Source organism: Ochotona curzoniae, unplaced genomic scaffold, assembly GCF_017591425.1.
Source record: "Ochotona curzoniae isolate NIBS_2020 unplaced genomic scaffold, NIBS_Ocur_1.0 contig_2692, whole genome shotgun sequence".
NCBI lineage: Eukaryota > Metazoa > Chordata > Mammalia > Lagomorpha > Ochotonidae > Ochotona > Ochotona curzoniae.
The window spans coordinates 16,396,338-16,411,147 of NW_024465556.1; the positions used below are offsets into that span (position 1 = coordinate 16,396,338).

Genomic DNA, 14,810 nt, shown 5'->3' on the forward strand with positions numbered 1-14,810 from the left:
GCTGATCTAGGTCATTTGGGGCAGGAAGGCCATAGTGGCTGCAAACCTAGCCTACTGGGTGCCCCTCTGCCTGTAAGAAGCTTGCCTGCCCCCAACTCACTGCCTTCTGCCCTGTTCCTGGGCAGCGCTCCCTGGCCATTCTCCTTGTTAAAGGGACAACCCCCTTCCCAGTCTCTAAGCACACTAGAGCCTTCTGTTTGGAGAGCTGCCATGGGCAGGGAGTTGGGGAGGGGGTGGTCAAAATGGCAACAGATGCTCCTGTGCCTCAGGGAAGGTCATTGCAAACCGGACAGTGGACTATGAGGAGGTACACTGGGTCAACTTCACTGTAAGAGCCTCCGACAATGGGTCCCCGCCCCGGGCGGCTGATATCCCCGTCTTCCTGGAGGTCGTGGACATCAATGACAACAACCCCATCTTTGACCAACCCTACTACCAGGTGGGTGGCTAGGCCGACAGGGTGGTAGCCAGGACCTGAGCCCTTTCCCAAAGTGGCTGCTTGGGAACTTTTTCCACTCCCACCATGCCAGCTCCTAAGCCCATGCAAGGGGCTGGCACGTGAGCTGCGGTGCACCCTGGGTTGCTCTCCTCCAGAAGTTTCTAAGCCAGGGGTAGGCTCTGGGGATAACCTGGGTCTCCTCTCTTCCCATCCTGCTGGACTCCAGGAGGCCATCTTTGAGGATGTGCCAGTAGGCACAGTCATCCTGACGGTCACTGCCACTGACGCCGACTCGGGCAACTTTGCCCTCATCGAGTATAGCCTTGGGGATGGAGAGGGCAAGTTTGCCATCAACCCCAGCACGGTGAGTGGGCGGTGGGGATGCTGGGTTCTGGGGATGGGAAGGGCCCAGGGCCAGACATGCTGCTGTCACCCCCAGTTTTCTGGTTCTGCCACCTGGCCCTCTCTGGCCTTAGGGGAAGGGGATGACTTTAGCCAAGTCAGCACACCCCATGCTGAGCCACCCAGACATTGAGCAGACATGGAAGGAAGTGGCTCTGTCTGTTGTAACCAGAACTCTGTGGGACAAGAACTGTTGAGATGTGCCCCCCCACAAGACTACACACCCAATTCCAGGGTCCTTGGCATGGCCTTTTGACACTGTCAGAAGAGATCCAGTGTTGGAGCACCAACTGTATATATGATCCTTGACTCAGTGCTGGGGGAGGGAAGGTGCACCCCAAAGGTGGATCCCCTGTGTTTGTTTGAGTCACAGACCTGGGGAGGAGCAGAGATTCAGGGGAAAAACAGTAATGACTCCAGGTGTCTGCTCATTGAGTTGAAGCTGCAGATGCGGCAGGGAGCTCTGTGGCCTGGGGGGTGTTGTCAACAGGACCTCCCATGGTGGCTGAGGCTAGACTGGACTTGACTTCCTACTGCCCTTCTCTGCCCTGTCCACAGGACTTGGTATAAGCAATCAGACCTGTCCCAGCCAGGCGTTAGGAAGAGCAAGCATGGAGCTCTGCCTGTATGCCAGCCTTAGCCCTGCAGTGGGCACCTGCTCTCATCCCCCTGTCCCGAGTGTTCCTGAAGTAGTGAAGGCCAGGGAAAGCCTATAGAATGGAAGTTCATGGGGTGGGAGCTGCCGCATGTGTTGTTCAGTGCTCCGTCTCCCCAAACCCAGAGCAGTGTCTGCCCCAGTAGATGTTCAGTCAATACCTGTTGACTGGATAAAGTATTTGAAGTCCCACCTCCCCACCAGGGTGACATCTACGTGCTGTCATCTCTGGACCGAGAGAAGAAGGATCACTATATCCTGACCGCCTTGGCCAAAGACAACCCTGGGGATGTGGCCAGCAACCGTCGGGAAAACTCGGTGCAGGTGAAGTGTGGTGGCCAGGGATGCTGGGGACTGGGATGTGCAGTCAGTGAGTGTGGCCTCTATAGAAGGGAACTGTCAAAGGCCCAGGGGCAGGCAGGAGGAGGCAGGCATCTGGCTGTGGACTGCCACGGCAGGGGCACAGGAAGACAGGCAGTCCTTCAGAGAACTCTCATGTGCTAACCTGCTGCTGAGGCAACCCCACACTGGGGACTTTGGGCCAGTGTGTCCACAATAGTCCATTAAACAGCACACAGCCCCACAACCTAACAGTCATGAACTAGTCCTCTTCCTTGTGCATCTTAAACACACGCTCATCAAGTTGAATTCATAGTCCCGTTCTAGTCCCAGTGTCTACACAACATCTTGCTTCCTATAGCCTCTGTCACCCTTTCCCTCTTTAAAGTGTGTTTTACCTGAAAGGCAGAGACATTCCATCTGCTGGGGTACTCCCCAAAGGCCCACAGCAGGTGGAGCTCAGCCAGGCAGAACACAGGTGCTATGAACTCCATCTCAGATGCCCAAATGAGTAGCAAGAACCCAGCTACTTAAGCCATCATCAGCATGGGCTTGAGCAGGCAGCTGGAGTAGGAAGTGGAACTAGAACACCAATCTAGGTGCTGTGATATGGGGCATGTGCATCCTAAGCAACACTCTTGCACAAAGCCCCTGCCCATCTGCCCCCTTTTCTATCCAGAGGCCTGAGTTATAAGAATGCTTTATCCTTATTCTTGGCCATTTTTCTGTCTTCTGTAGGCCTTTGTCTGCCTCATCTTCCGTAGAGCCCCACAATGACTTAATTAACCAATGGAAACTCTCCTGATGGGGGCAGTTGTTGGGACACTAAGTGGGTGGAAACAAACATTGCCTCATGAGCAGGCAATGCTGAGAGCACTCGACCCTTGCCCTCATCATTCCTGCGTGGGCCATGTTGGGACATACATAATCAGGGTACCAAGACTACTTGCAAAGCACCCTGTATTTATCAACAGACCTCTGTGAGCATCTTGCAGTCAAATCTGTAGGATTTGTGATCATTCACAGGACTGAGGTCCTGGACAAGTACTTTGTGCCCTAAAAAGGAGGGTATCATGTCACTGCTGTGAAGACTTGGATGACAAAGCAATTGGGTTACAGCAGCTGGGTATAAAAGGCCTCCTGGTTGGTTGTGTCTGCAGGAGACTCCCAGGCTATGGAATGAGTAAGGGAAACCAAGTCCCAAACCAGGCACAAATCCAAGTCAAGAGGGAGCCCTTGGGAGTGGAAGACCAGGCATTCAAGTCCAGAGACTCACGCTAAATTCTTAAGGCCTCTGTACAGAGTGGCAAAGGACAAAATAGACAGTGGGGGTGATAAAGGAATTTCTGCCTCAGTGTGTAGGTGGGTGCAGGTAGCCTGCTACTCACAGTTCTGTTGCCCAAGCCACATGCTATTCGCCAAGGGTCTAGAATACACCATGGTGACACTGTTGTCCTGCCGAGTCAGAGCCAATGCATTAGAAGACAGTGCCTGCCTACCTCCCTAGGTGACACATTTCCTTCCTCTACCCTAGCTCACTTCAGTGACCAGGTCCCTCCAGCCCCCGTGGTACTACTTCTCTCTTCCCATCCAGGTGGTGATCCAAGTGCTGGATGTCAACGACTGCCGGCCACAGTTCTCCAAGCTCCAGTTCAGCACCAGCGTGTATGAGAATGAGCCAGCGGGCACCTCAGTGATCACCATGATGGCCACTGACCAGGATGAGGGCTCCAATGGAGAACTGGCCTACTCACTTGAGGGCCCCGGTGCAGGTGTGTAGCCTGCCCTGGATGTCCATGATGCCTTGGGGAGTTGGGGAGGGAAGGCTGCCACTCCTGGAGCCCAAGCCAAGAGGGTGGAGGAAGAAGAGAAGGGGGATGGGAAGAAGCTGCCACCAGAGCCAAGGCCCCATTTTCCTGCCCCACCTGCCAGAGGCCTTCCATGTGGACATGGACTCAGGCCTGGTGACCACACAGCGGCCATTGCAATCCTACGAGAGGTTCAACCTGACTGTGGTGGCCACGGATGGTGGCCAGCCTCCACTCTGGGGCACCACCATGCTGCTGGTGGAGGTCATCGACGTCAACGACAACCGGCCAGTGTTCGTGCGCCCACCCAATGGCACCGTCCTCCACATCCGAGAGGTACTCCGACAGCCCCTCCTGCCCTGCCCCTGCAGTCATGGCCCAGGGTGGGGAACTGAGACTAGACAAGGGAGCAGACCTCCTCCAGTGCCACAGGGGCTGGTAGCCGGGACTGTGCTAGCAAAAGAGCTGTTAGTTATCAGCCAAATGACCTTGAGCAAGTGGCTCCTGGGATGCCATTTTGACATCTGTAAAATGGGACTGGTAACAGAAAGCACCCCCTCTCTAGCTCCAGTCATGCTTGCCTGAAAATAGCCCCCACGTTCCTGCCCACTGATTACTGGCACAGACACAGCCCAGGATGTGCCCAGTGAGCACCCGCACTGGGGATGAGCGGAAGTGGCGGAGGTCCTGGACTCTCTCCAGTTCTCTTTTTGCTCCTTGGTCTAAATCGCTGTAGACAGACAGGGGAAGTGCACTATGTCTTGCTGCTCCCTTCCCTCTCTCGAGCACCCAGGGCCCCAGATGCTCGTTGGCCATTGAGGCAGGGAGGTGTCCGTTCATTCTCTGTTCTCCCTCCTGGTTTCCGTGGGTCTCCCTCGCACAGCACTGAAGATGGGTACTAAGACCATGCTGCTGCTCTGTCTCTTCTCTGAGGTCCCACAGTCATGAATGCTCCCAGGGCTTGTCTGGGTGCCCTGGCATGTGCACAGGAACAGGCTGCACTCAGCTTGACCTGCTCAGGAGTTTAGAGCACTCAGCTCAATTGGGTGGCTTGCAGACATTTAGGGCACACACCTCGCCTCCTCTCTATCTCTGTCCTCTTGTCAACTGTTACCTCCCCCTTTATCCTAATTTGTAATGTTCTCCATCTCATTATGATTCACACACTCAAGCCAGCCACTTCCAATCCTTTTTCATGGAATGAAGCAGGGCATGAATTAATAAGCTACATCTCTTCACACTGAAGGTCCCATGTACCAAGTTTTTCCCTCAAAGGGCTCCCAATTTGGAAAAGATGGATGTCTCCTGGACAGTCAGCATTTATAAAGTAACTACTTGTCATTCCACGTTTTATTGATGAGACAGAAGTGCCACTCGGAACTCGTGGTTTTCATGATCAATGACTCCAGCAAAGCCATGCTCAACTGAATTTTTCACCTACAAGCAAAGCAATGCACTTCTTTTTGCTTTTGCCTCTGGCAGCCTTGTCATGGGTCAGTGTGAGGTGTCAGGTGGTCAGTACCTTAGACCAAGTTCAAGGGTGCAGAGGAGATGTAGACTTAGAGAAGGGTGCCAATCCAGGCTGCACAGTGAATCTGGCAGTAACAGACTGGACACCATGTCACTTTGCCCACTTGTCCCCCATTCTTAAGGGATTGAAGATGTCACCCAGCATTTCTAGGATGGAGAAATGCTGACTTTTCTACCCTAGAACCCTCAGTGTGCAGTGGGCATCCAGAAGGTTGGGCACAGGCTAGACTCTCCGTAGACAGTGGCCTTGGCTTGAGGTCTGGAGAGGCAGGGAAGGACAGCTTGCAGCTGGGTAGAATCCAGGAGAGACCAGCCATGAAGGCAACGCCCTTTGCAAGACAGCAGGGAGAGCAGGTACCTCTGCAGGCCTGGGAGCTGGGGTCTCTGAGATGTCCAGGAGCCCCCCTTCCCTGGGCCACTTTCAGGAGATCCCGCTGCGCTCCAATGTGTATGAGGTCTACGCCACTGACAAGGATGAGGGCCTCAACGGGGCGGTGCGCTACAGCTTCCTGAAGACGACGGGCAACCGGGACTGGGAGTACTTCACCATTGACCCCATCAGCGGCCTCATCCAGACTGCACAGCGCCTGGACCGGGAGAAGCAGGCTTTGTACAGCGTAAGAATGTGGGGACTGGAAAGCAGGAGTCCTTCCTCTGGGCCCTGGACCCCCACCTCAATACCTGGCCCCAGGGAGGGTGCTCACTTGCAGCCTTAAGCCAACTCCTTTCCCTGTCTCCCCCCCCACACACACCTCAAGATTTATTTGAAAAGCAAAGATAAAGATCTTCACCTGTTGCTTCACTTCCCAAATGGCCACAACAGCCAAGACTGGGTCAGGCCAAAGCAAGGAGACCCATCCACATCTCCCACATGGGTGCAGGGACCAAAGCACTTGGGCCATCTTCCACTTTCCCAGGCCCATTAGTAGGGAACTGGATCAGAATTAGAGCAGCTGGAACTCAAACTGGTGCCCATGGTGGAATGTCAGCCCTGCAGGTAGCAGTAAAACTCACTATGTGACAGTACCAACCTCCACCCACATTCGCTTCTGACTATGCTGCTCCACCCACAGCTCATCCTGGTGGCCAGTGACCTGGGCCAGCCGGTGCCATACGAGACCATGCAGCCACTGCAGGTGGCCCTGGAAGACATCGATGACAACGAACCCCTCTTCGTGAGGCCTCCAGTGAGCCTGCCCCCCCCACAGGTCCCACTCACACAGGGCTACACCTGCCTGCAAGTACACACATGTACACATGGCCCTGTGTGTAAGGTGCCCAGTTGTCTGCTTGGCTGCATGCACACATGGCACACAGGAGCAGCTCGGAGCCGTTGTACTGAGTGATGTCACGCACTGCCCAGTGCGAACAGCAGACAGGAAACACTGCCTCAGCACGTAGGCTTGCTGTGCACACTTACACATGTGCCCACATGTGCTCATGCATGCACACGAACACCAACTCTGAGTTGGGACTGAGGGGGCTCTCATGCAGACTCCATCTCCTGCTGGAGCTGTTTTTCCCTTCTGTGGGCACATGGAGAGGGGAGGTTCCCAGAGACTGCGCACACACATGCACGTGCATGCCAGAGCACACCGTGCCCCTCTGTTCAAACGCTCAGCTGCTGAGGTCCATTAAGAGGACAGCCCTGGGTGTTGGCTCCCCAGGAGCAGAGCCGGGGTGCCCCGGCACAGTCCCAACTTCCCTAGGTGACAGCACCACTGCCACTAGCCAGGCCCCAAGGTGCAAGTCTCCCTTGGGCCTCACTCAATGCCCACCACCTTCTGCAGAAAGGCAGCCCCCAGTACCAGCTGCTGACAGTGCCTGAGCATGCACCACGTGGCACTCTGGTGGGCAATGTGACAGGCGCCGTGGATGCAGATGAAGGCCCCAATGCCATTGTCTACTACTTCATCGCAGGTAAGACCCGTGGGGCTGCTGCCCTGCCTGCCCTGGGGCTATTGAGGACCCAAAGGTGCCCTGACCCTGGATTATGCTCCTCCCTCTTCAGCTGGCAATGAAGACAAGAACTTCCACCTGCAGCCCAACGGATGCCTGCTGGTGCTGCAGGATTTGGATCGGGAGCAGGAGGCCATCTTCTCCTTCATTGTCAAGGCCTCGAGCAACCGCAGCTGGACCCCTCCCCGTGGTCCATCCCTGGCCCTTGACCCAGTGGCCGACCTCACCCTGCAGGAGGTGCGCGTTGTGCTGGAGGACATCAACGACCAGCCACCACGCTTCACCAAGGCCGAGTACACTGCAGGTGCAGGGGCTAGCGCCTGGGCCCGGGGTGTGGGGCGGCCACGGCCCCACCTCTCACAGTGTCATCTGTGCCCCACAGGGGTGGCCACTGACGCCAAGGTGGGCTCGGAGCTGATTCAAGTGCTGGCCCTGGACGCAGACATCGGCAACAACAGCCTCGTCTTCTATAGCATTCTGGCCATCCACTACTTCCGGGCCCTAGCCAACGACTCTGAGGACGTGGGCCAGGTTTTCACCTTGGGTAGGAGCCTGGCCATCCAGGGCTGGCCGCCTCTATTGCATGGACCATAGAGCAGAGGAACTGAGGTCTGAAGGAACAGTCAGGGGCACAAGTGGTCTCCCGCCAGCCAAGCCTGTCCTTCTCCCTCCCTGTGCCTCCCGGTGCACCTGCCCACCTGCTCTCATCTGTCTGCTTCGCCCCACGCCCACCCATGGTTTAGCTCTTCAACATTTAATTGTCACACTAAATGTGCCTGTTGGGGCTGCAGGTTGGTAATTGGGTGCCGGTCTATGCTGTGTAATCAGCACCACCTCTCCCCCAGCGTGGGCTGTTTTGGAGTGGGAACCCAAACACCTCTGTCCTCGTCACTGTTGACAGAGTTCATTGTTGCTTTCTACTCCCCCTCAGTGCTGGGGGACACCAGAAAGGGTTCCTCCACATCAGCTGCACTCACTCTGCCCCCCACCACACCCCACCCACACTCCTAACCCCCAGGAACTATCATTACTCGATGACGTGAGCTGTTTGAGCTTCCACACTTGGGCAGGAGCAGAGCAGGTGGAATCAAACCCATTTCACATCATCTCCCCAGTCGCTCCCAGGCTGCCCCTTGCAGCTGGATTGTGTCCTCTTAGGATTCCTCCATGGTGTGTGCACCATGCTTCCTTCATCTGCTTTCTGTTGCGGGGAGTGGCAGTTGATCCCAAGCCTTGGCTGTGATGACTAGTGCCATGAGTGACAAGGGAGGGAGGGCAAGAGCCTGCAATTCGCTGATTAGAGTACATGCCTAGGACCGGGGTTGAGAGTTTGTCTGCAAATCCTAATTCTGTTTATTTAAAAGGCAGAATTAGAGTTAAGATCTACCATCAGCTGGTTCATTTCCCAAACGGCTGCAACAGCCATAGCTGGGCCAGGTGGAAGTCAGGAGCCAGGAGCTTCATCTGGGTCCATCCTTGGACTATTTTCTACTGCTTTCTCGTATATTAGTAGGGGGCTATATTAGAATTGGAGCAACTAGGACTCAAACTGGTTTTACATATGGGAGTGCTGGCAGTATAGGCAGCAGTTTAATCCACTGTATCACAGCCCCAGTTCTGGGGTTCCTATTTTTAGTGTTTTTAAAAACTCATACCTGTTTTCCATAATAAGAGTATCATTTACATTCCTAGTGATGATGTAAGAATTGTGCTTTTCTCTAAATTTGTTATTTGAAGATTGGCTGATTGATTTAAAAGGCATAGTGACAGAAGGGGAGAAACCAAGATCTCCTGTCTGCCAGTTCACTCCTCAAACACCTGCACCAGAGACTGGACCAGACCAAAGTGGTGATTCAGGAGCTCCAGCCAGGACCCTCTCACCCCTATAAGTGACAGGGTTCCAGGTAGACAGGCCAGCATCGGATACCTTTCTAGGTGCATTAGCAGGCAGCTGGAGGGGGAGCAGAGTAGCTGGGATCCAAATGGCTGCTCCAGAATGGGATGAGGGGCTCCCAAGCAACAGTTGAACCCCACCACAGCACCTGCCCCAGCATTTATTTTTGTGTCTTCGGTTATAGCCACGCTAACTGAAACAAGATGACAATGTTACCATTTTAATTTCCCTGATGATTAGTGAGCACTTTCTCATACACCTGCTATTTGTGCATCTTGAGAAACCTCTACCCAGAGCGTTTGCACAATTTTGAACATTCTGAATATTCATGCCGTGTCCGATAAATCATCTGCAAATGCTTCCTCCCACTCTGTGGTCGTCTCTGCTCTGTTGCTGGTTTCCTTTGCTGTGCTGTTTGATGTAATCTACATTTGCTTCGGAGGCTTTTGGGTCCACTCCACAACAGAATCTCCATCCATGTCCTGAAGTGTTTTATTTTGGTAGCCTCATAGTTTCCAGTCTTCCATTCTGGTCTTTGGTCCACTGTGAGTTTTGTACATGGTATGAATGGGCTTTCTAGTGGCAACCTCCTGCAGCATTTGTTGAAGAAATTGTTCTTTCTCCAGTGTGTATGAGTGGCACCTTTGTGGAAGACCTGCTGATCGAAGATGCTTGCGCTTACTTTGGGTGTTCTGTTTGCTTGGTCTATATGCCAGCTTTCATGTGGGTGCCATGCCATGCTGGTTACAACAGCTTTGCAGGTTCTTTTCAGGTCTCCAGCATTGTTCTTAGGATCCATCACTGCTTTGCTCAGGTCCTTTGTGATTCCATGTGAACGTTAGGATTGTTTCTGATTTCTACCCAGTATGCCAGTGGTATTTTATACAGGACTTAGAGCATTGGGCAGTACACCTTCATTATTTGCTATCCATTATCTATTTCTTCAACACTCCCATGGCATCTATTTCTCCAATTCCGAATGTCACCTTCCAAGGTCAGACACAGCATAAGGAGCTGAAACTCAAGCGGCGCACCTGCCTGTCACACAGCAGTTTGCCTGAGTCAGGTTCTAAAATGTGCCCCTATGGGTGTCCATTCCCTTACTCTCAACCCCAACCTCTTTCCCCATGTCCTGGCTGTTGGCCTAGCCCTTGGGTCCACTGTTTTGTTGTTCACTCTGGGTGCTGGCAATGCAGCTCTCTTCTACCCTAGAGGGTGCTGTGACTGGCTGAGTTGCTCAACGTGCCCTCCCTTGCAGCTCTTAGTCCTTCCACCTGTGGTTCCTGGGGTGCCACCCAAACCCTGTCCTTCAAGCTCAAGTTCATGTGTTGTCTCTCTTAGTTACCTATCCACATGCTATCTCTTGGCCTTCTGAACTGTCTGCTCTTATCTGAATAAAGGTTGCTCAGGTCACGTTCTAGGGAGAAACAGGTTTGAACTCGGTGTCAGTCCTATGTGGGGAGTAACAGGTGACAGAGAGGGTGGCAAGCAGTCACCTGCACCACAGCGGGAGCCCATGCAGCCCACGGGGGTGTGGCAGCCCTGGTGACAGGTGGACGAGAGGACTGCACATCAGAATAGGGAGACCCGGTTTGACCAGAGTCCTGGCTGCACGGATGGCCTTCTCCCATGACAGCCAAGCTGACGCCAGAGCTGCTGCCTCCTCACCTGGATACCTGTGGCTCCCATGTCCCCATCACCTGTTCCCTGCTGGGCCTGTGTGCTGCCTCCTGAGGTCACTGGACCATCCCTCAGCTGTGCCCTGCTCTTGGCTCTCCCCACAGGGCATGTGGATGGCATCCTGCGCACATTCGACCTATTCATGGCCTACAGCCCTGGCTACTTCGTGGTGGACATCATGGCCCGGGACCTGGCAGGCCACAACGACACGGCCATCATCGGCATCTACATCCTGAGGGATGATCAGCGTGTCAAGATCGTCATTAATGAGATCCCAGACCGTGTGCGCAGCTTTGAGGAAGAGTTCATCCGCCTGCTGTCCAACATCACGGGAGCAATTGTCAACACTGATGATGTGCAGGTGCCTTCCCAGACCCCTCCTATACAAGGCTCATGCCAGGGAAGGAAGCCAGACCTTGGGGAGGCAAGAGTACAGAAGTGGGGTCATGGCCTAGCAGCGTGGCTTTGAGGAAGTCCTCCCAAGCCTCTGGGCCTCAGTTTGTTCATCCCACACAATGGGCCTATAGCGACAGGCAGCACTTGGCCTAGTATAGGGGAAATGATGGGAACCATGCCTGATGAGCCTGTTACTGGGGGTATGGGAGAGAGCCGCCCAGCCCCTGGGCCTGCTGTGGAGGCCATACCCCACAATACCCCTTCTCGCCTAGTTCCACGTGGACAAGAAGGGAAGGGTGAACTTTGCACAGACGGAGCTGCTCATCCACGTGGTGAACCGTGACACCAATCGCATCCTGGATGTGGACCGGTGGGCAGGGACCTTGGGCTGGGGGCGTCTTGTCTACCTCCTTTGTCCGGCGGCAGACAGGCCTGCTTTGGGGTGGGCAGGGTTAGAGAGGACACAGTTTGGAAGTACCCCATGTGCCTCCCTCCCTCCCTCTCCGTAACATGGGGGCACTGCAGTTCTTCTAAGGATGGCAAGAGATCCCATAGGGAAGCCTGTAGGGCACACAGGGTTCTGAGCAGGTGGCCCTGAACCATTTGCAAGGCTCCTGGACACACCAGAGCGCTGGGGGCCAGGGGTGGGCACCGGCGATGCAGGCCTTCAGGGAGGTCTGAGGACAGGAGCCGAGCCCCGTGCCCTGCACGCAGGGTGATCCAAATGATCGATGAGAACAAGGAACAACTGCGCAACCTCTTCCGGAACTACAACGTGCTGGACGTGCAGCCTGCCATCTCCATGCGGCTACCCGATGACATGTCTGTCCTGCAGGTAACCAGCAGGGCTCCACCATCCCTGCCATGGCTGCCGTGCCCTGCGCGCTCAAGCCAGGCCTTCTGTCCCCACAGATGGCAATCATCGTCCTGGCCATCCTCCTCTTCCTGGCAGCCATGCTCTTCATCCTCATGAACTGGTACTACAGGACTGTGTGAGTGTGTGCCCCGCCCCAACCCAGGGTTGGGGTCAGCCTGCGAATTTGGTCCAGCCTCCCTCACTGGCCTCTCACTTACTCTCTCCAGACACAAGAGGAAGCTCAAGGCCATTGTGGCTGGCTCAGCAGGTGAGGGCTGTGGCAATGGAAAGGACTCTGGCTGCCCACCCCAGAGGGGCCCTGCTAGCGGAGCCCCTCCCTTCCGCACGCCTGTCCTCTCCCCGCAGGGCATCGTGGCTTCGTGGACATCATGGACATGCCCAACACCAACAAGTATTCCTTCGACGGGTGAGTAGGGGTCGGGACTGACTGAAACCTGGACTGCCCCATTGGGCTACCTGCCCTCTTGTGCCACCCTAGGGAACCACTGATCAGTCCCCAGGTTCCAGCAGGCACAGGGCTGGGGCACCAGGAGCAGGTACAGGATGAGCCCTCAGCCCCTGGCTGCCCCAGATGGGCTTGTTGTGCTGGCTATGGCAGGCTCTCAGAGCGAGGCAGGTGCACACATAGGTGCCCTGGCCAGATGTCTCCTTCCCCTACCCCAGGGAAGTGGGCAGGCTGCAGCAGGCAGGGTTTCTGTCCCACCCAGAGCCAACCCCGTGTGGCTGGACCCCTTCTGCCGGAACCTGGAGCTGGCCGCCCAAGCCGAACACGAAGACGACCTCCCTGAGAACCTGAGCGAGATCGCTGACCTGTGGAACAGCCCTACCCGCACCCATGTGAGCAGGGGCCGGCAGGTGGCCGTGAGGGATGGGCCTAGGAGCTGAGCTCTGCAGCGGATAGTCCCCTGACCTGTGTCTGTGACATCTACCAGTGATCCAGCCACCACCATTCCCTCTCCAGGGAACCTTCGGGCGAGAACCAACAGCCGTCAAGCCTGCTGATGACCGGTACCTGCGGGCAGCCATCCAGGAGTACGACAACATTGCCAAGCTGGGCCAGATCATCCGGGAGGGACCCATCCAGGTAGGCCCGCCCTGTGCCCCCTCTCCAGGTGCAGCACCAACACAGGGCCCAGTGAGAGGCCTGGGCACCGAGCACCAGGATCCCTACATGCCTGGGACAGTGTGAGGGGTGGGGCTGGCAGGGTGGGCCTTGGTGGGGAGGGTTAACCGTCTCCCTCTCCCAGGGCTCGTTGCTGAAGGTGGTCCTGGAGGATTACCTGCGTCTCAAAAAGCTCTTTGCACAGCGGATGGTGCAAAAAGCCTCTTCCTGCCACTCCTCCATGTCTGAGGTAGCCGGGCGGCTCTGAGTTGTGTGCTGTGCCCCATGCCTGGGGGTGCTCACTTTCCTGCTCTCTGCTGCCTTTCTCGGCACCTCTGGTTCGGGGTGCAGGGGGAAAGGGTCCACAGGACAGGTGTGTTTCTCAGGATGGTTTGAGGGGTGACATTCACTGGCTCTTAGGGTGCCAGAGAACATGAGGTGTGATCGCAGTGCCATTGCTGGACTTTTAGCTGGCTAGAGCTTCCTAGCTGGGCATGGCCCTCACAGGAACAAAGTGCTCCTCCTTTTCCAAACTTTCCTGGGGACACTGCACCTGGGTGCACCTGCAGGTGGCCCTGCTTAGAGCCAACTGGGCAACCAAGCCAGCCCTTGCAAGTACGTGGCCAGGGTTCCCTACAGCATTCCAGGACTCCCCGTGCACACAGCAGGTCACCTCTAGGCCGTGCACTTGCCCCCACTCCCAGCAAGTGCAGAAGTGCAGGTCCCTAAGCAATGGGCGGGGTGGGGGGCTCCGGGCTCTTGCAGCTTATCCAGACGGAGCTGGAGGAGGAGCTCGGGGAGCAGAGCCCTAGCCAGGGCAGCCTGCGCTTCCGCCACAAGCCGCCCATGGAGCTCAAGGGGCCGGACGGGATCCACGTGGTCCACGGCAGCACCGGCACATTGCTGGCCACCGACCTCAACAGCCTGCCCGAAGACGACCAGAAGGGCCTGGGCCGCTCGCTGGAGACGCTCATGGCCTCGGAGGCCGCTGCCTTGGAGCGCAACGCCCGCACCGAGTCCGCCAAGTCCACGCCCCTGCACAAGCTGCGTGACGTCATCATGGAGAGCCCCCTGGAGATCACAGAGCTCTGACCAGGCTCGGAAGCCTTACCGGCGGATGGGACACTGCCCAGGCCTGCTCCGGTGGACAGTGGCCTTGGGTTGGCCCTGGTGTCCTCCATCAGCATCTGATCTCTACCTTCATAAGATTTGTTATTTTTTTAAGAAAACCAAACAAAAATGCTCAGCATCTAAGGACGAGGTACCAAGGGTCAGTAGGGGGTGGGAGTCTGGGGACCAGTGTGACCCAGGCTGGGCTGGGCGGCCACTCTGCACTCTGCCAACCCCACACCCCAGGAACCCTGCACTGGGGGAGCCGGAGGACAGTGAGCGCCCCCTGCTGGCCCCACACCAATTCTGCCATGACCCTATAGGCCGCCTGAGATGAGCACCCAGGAAAGAGCATCCTCCCCGCTTGAGCTCACAAGGACGTGACCGTGGCACCCTTGGGTCTTGAACGTAGTGTGTGTGTATTTTTAAGTTATTCCTCAATGTGCTCCCACTTTTGTTGCACTGGTACGCGTTGAGAGTTTCTGGAATGGTCTGTTTAAAGAGAAAAGTAACTCACAAGGAACTCGCTCTGGTCACCTGTCCGTGTGCTTTTGGGGGATGAGGGACAGTTACGTTTTCCAGTCCACTTTGCTGTCTGCAACCTAAGGAGAGACCTTAT

General features: G+C 55.8%; 1 protein-coding gene across 2 annotated transcripts in view; it reads left to right on the forward strand.

Annotated features, from left to right (window-relative positions):
- CDH23 (cadherin related 23) overlaps positions 1 to 14,780 on the forward strand; it is a 307,817-nt gene extending 293,037 nt beyond the window's left edge. For both annotated transcript variants that reach the window (XM_040975899.1, XM_040975900.1), the window contains 20 exons: positions 270 to 439; positions 666 to 803; positions 1,701 to 1,820; positions 3,430 to 3,607; positions 3,768 to 3,979; positions 5,599 to 5,790; positions 6,247 to 6,360; positions 6,964 to 7,093; positions 7,185 to 7,436; positions 7,515 to 7,676; positions 10,811 to 11,067; positions 11,375 to 11,472; positions 11,817 to 11,937; positions 12,015 to 12,094; positions 12,186 to 12,226; positions 12,325 to 12,385; positions 12,687 to 12,816; positions 12,941 to 13,063; positions 13,227 to 13,331; positions 13,847 to 14,780. In XM_040975899.1, coding sequence (XP_040831833.1) covers positions 270 to 439; positions 666 to 803; positions 1,701 to 1,820; positions 3,430 to 3,607; positions 3,768 to 3,979; positions 5,599 to 5,790; positions 6,247 to 6,360; positions 6,964 to 7,093; positions 7,185 to 7,436; positions 7,515 to 7,676; positions 10,811 to 11,067; positions 11,375 to 11,472; positions 11,817 to 11,937; positions 12,015 to 12,094; positions 12,186 to 12,226; positions 12,325 to 12,385; positions 12,687 to 12,816; positions 12,941 to 13,063; positions 13,227 to 13,331; positions 13,847 to 14,173 — 3,011 coding nt within the window. In that variant the 3' untranslated portion in view covers positions 14,174 to 14,780. The remainder of the gene's footprint in view (positions 1 to 269; positions 440 to 665; positions 804 to 1,700; positions 1,821 to 3,429; positions 3,608 to 3,767; positions 3,980 to 5,598; positions 5,791 to 6,246; positions 6,361 to 6,963; positions 7,094 to 7,184; positions 7,437 to 7,514; positions 7,677 to 10,810; positions 11,068 to 11,374; positions 11,473 to 11,816; positions 11,938 to 12,014; positions 12,095 to 12,185; positions 12,227 to 12,324; positions 12,386 to 12,686; positions 12,817 to 12,940; positions 13,064 to 13,226; positions 13,332 to 13,846) is intronic.
- Positions 14,781 to 14,810: the final 30 nt, after the last annotated feature.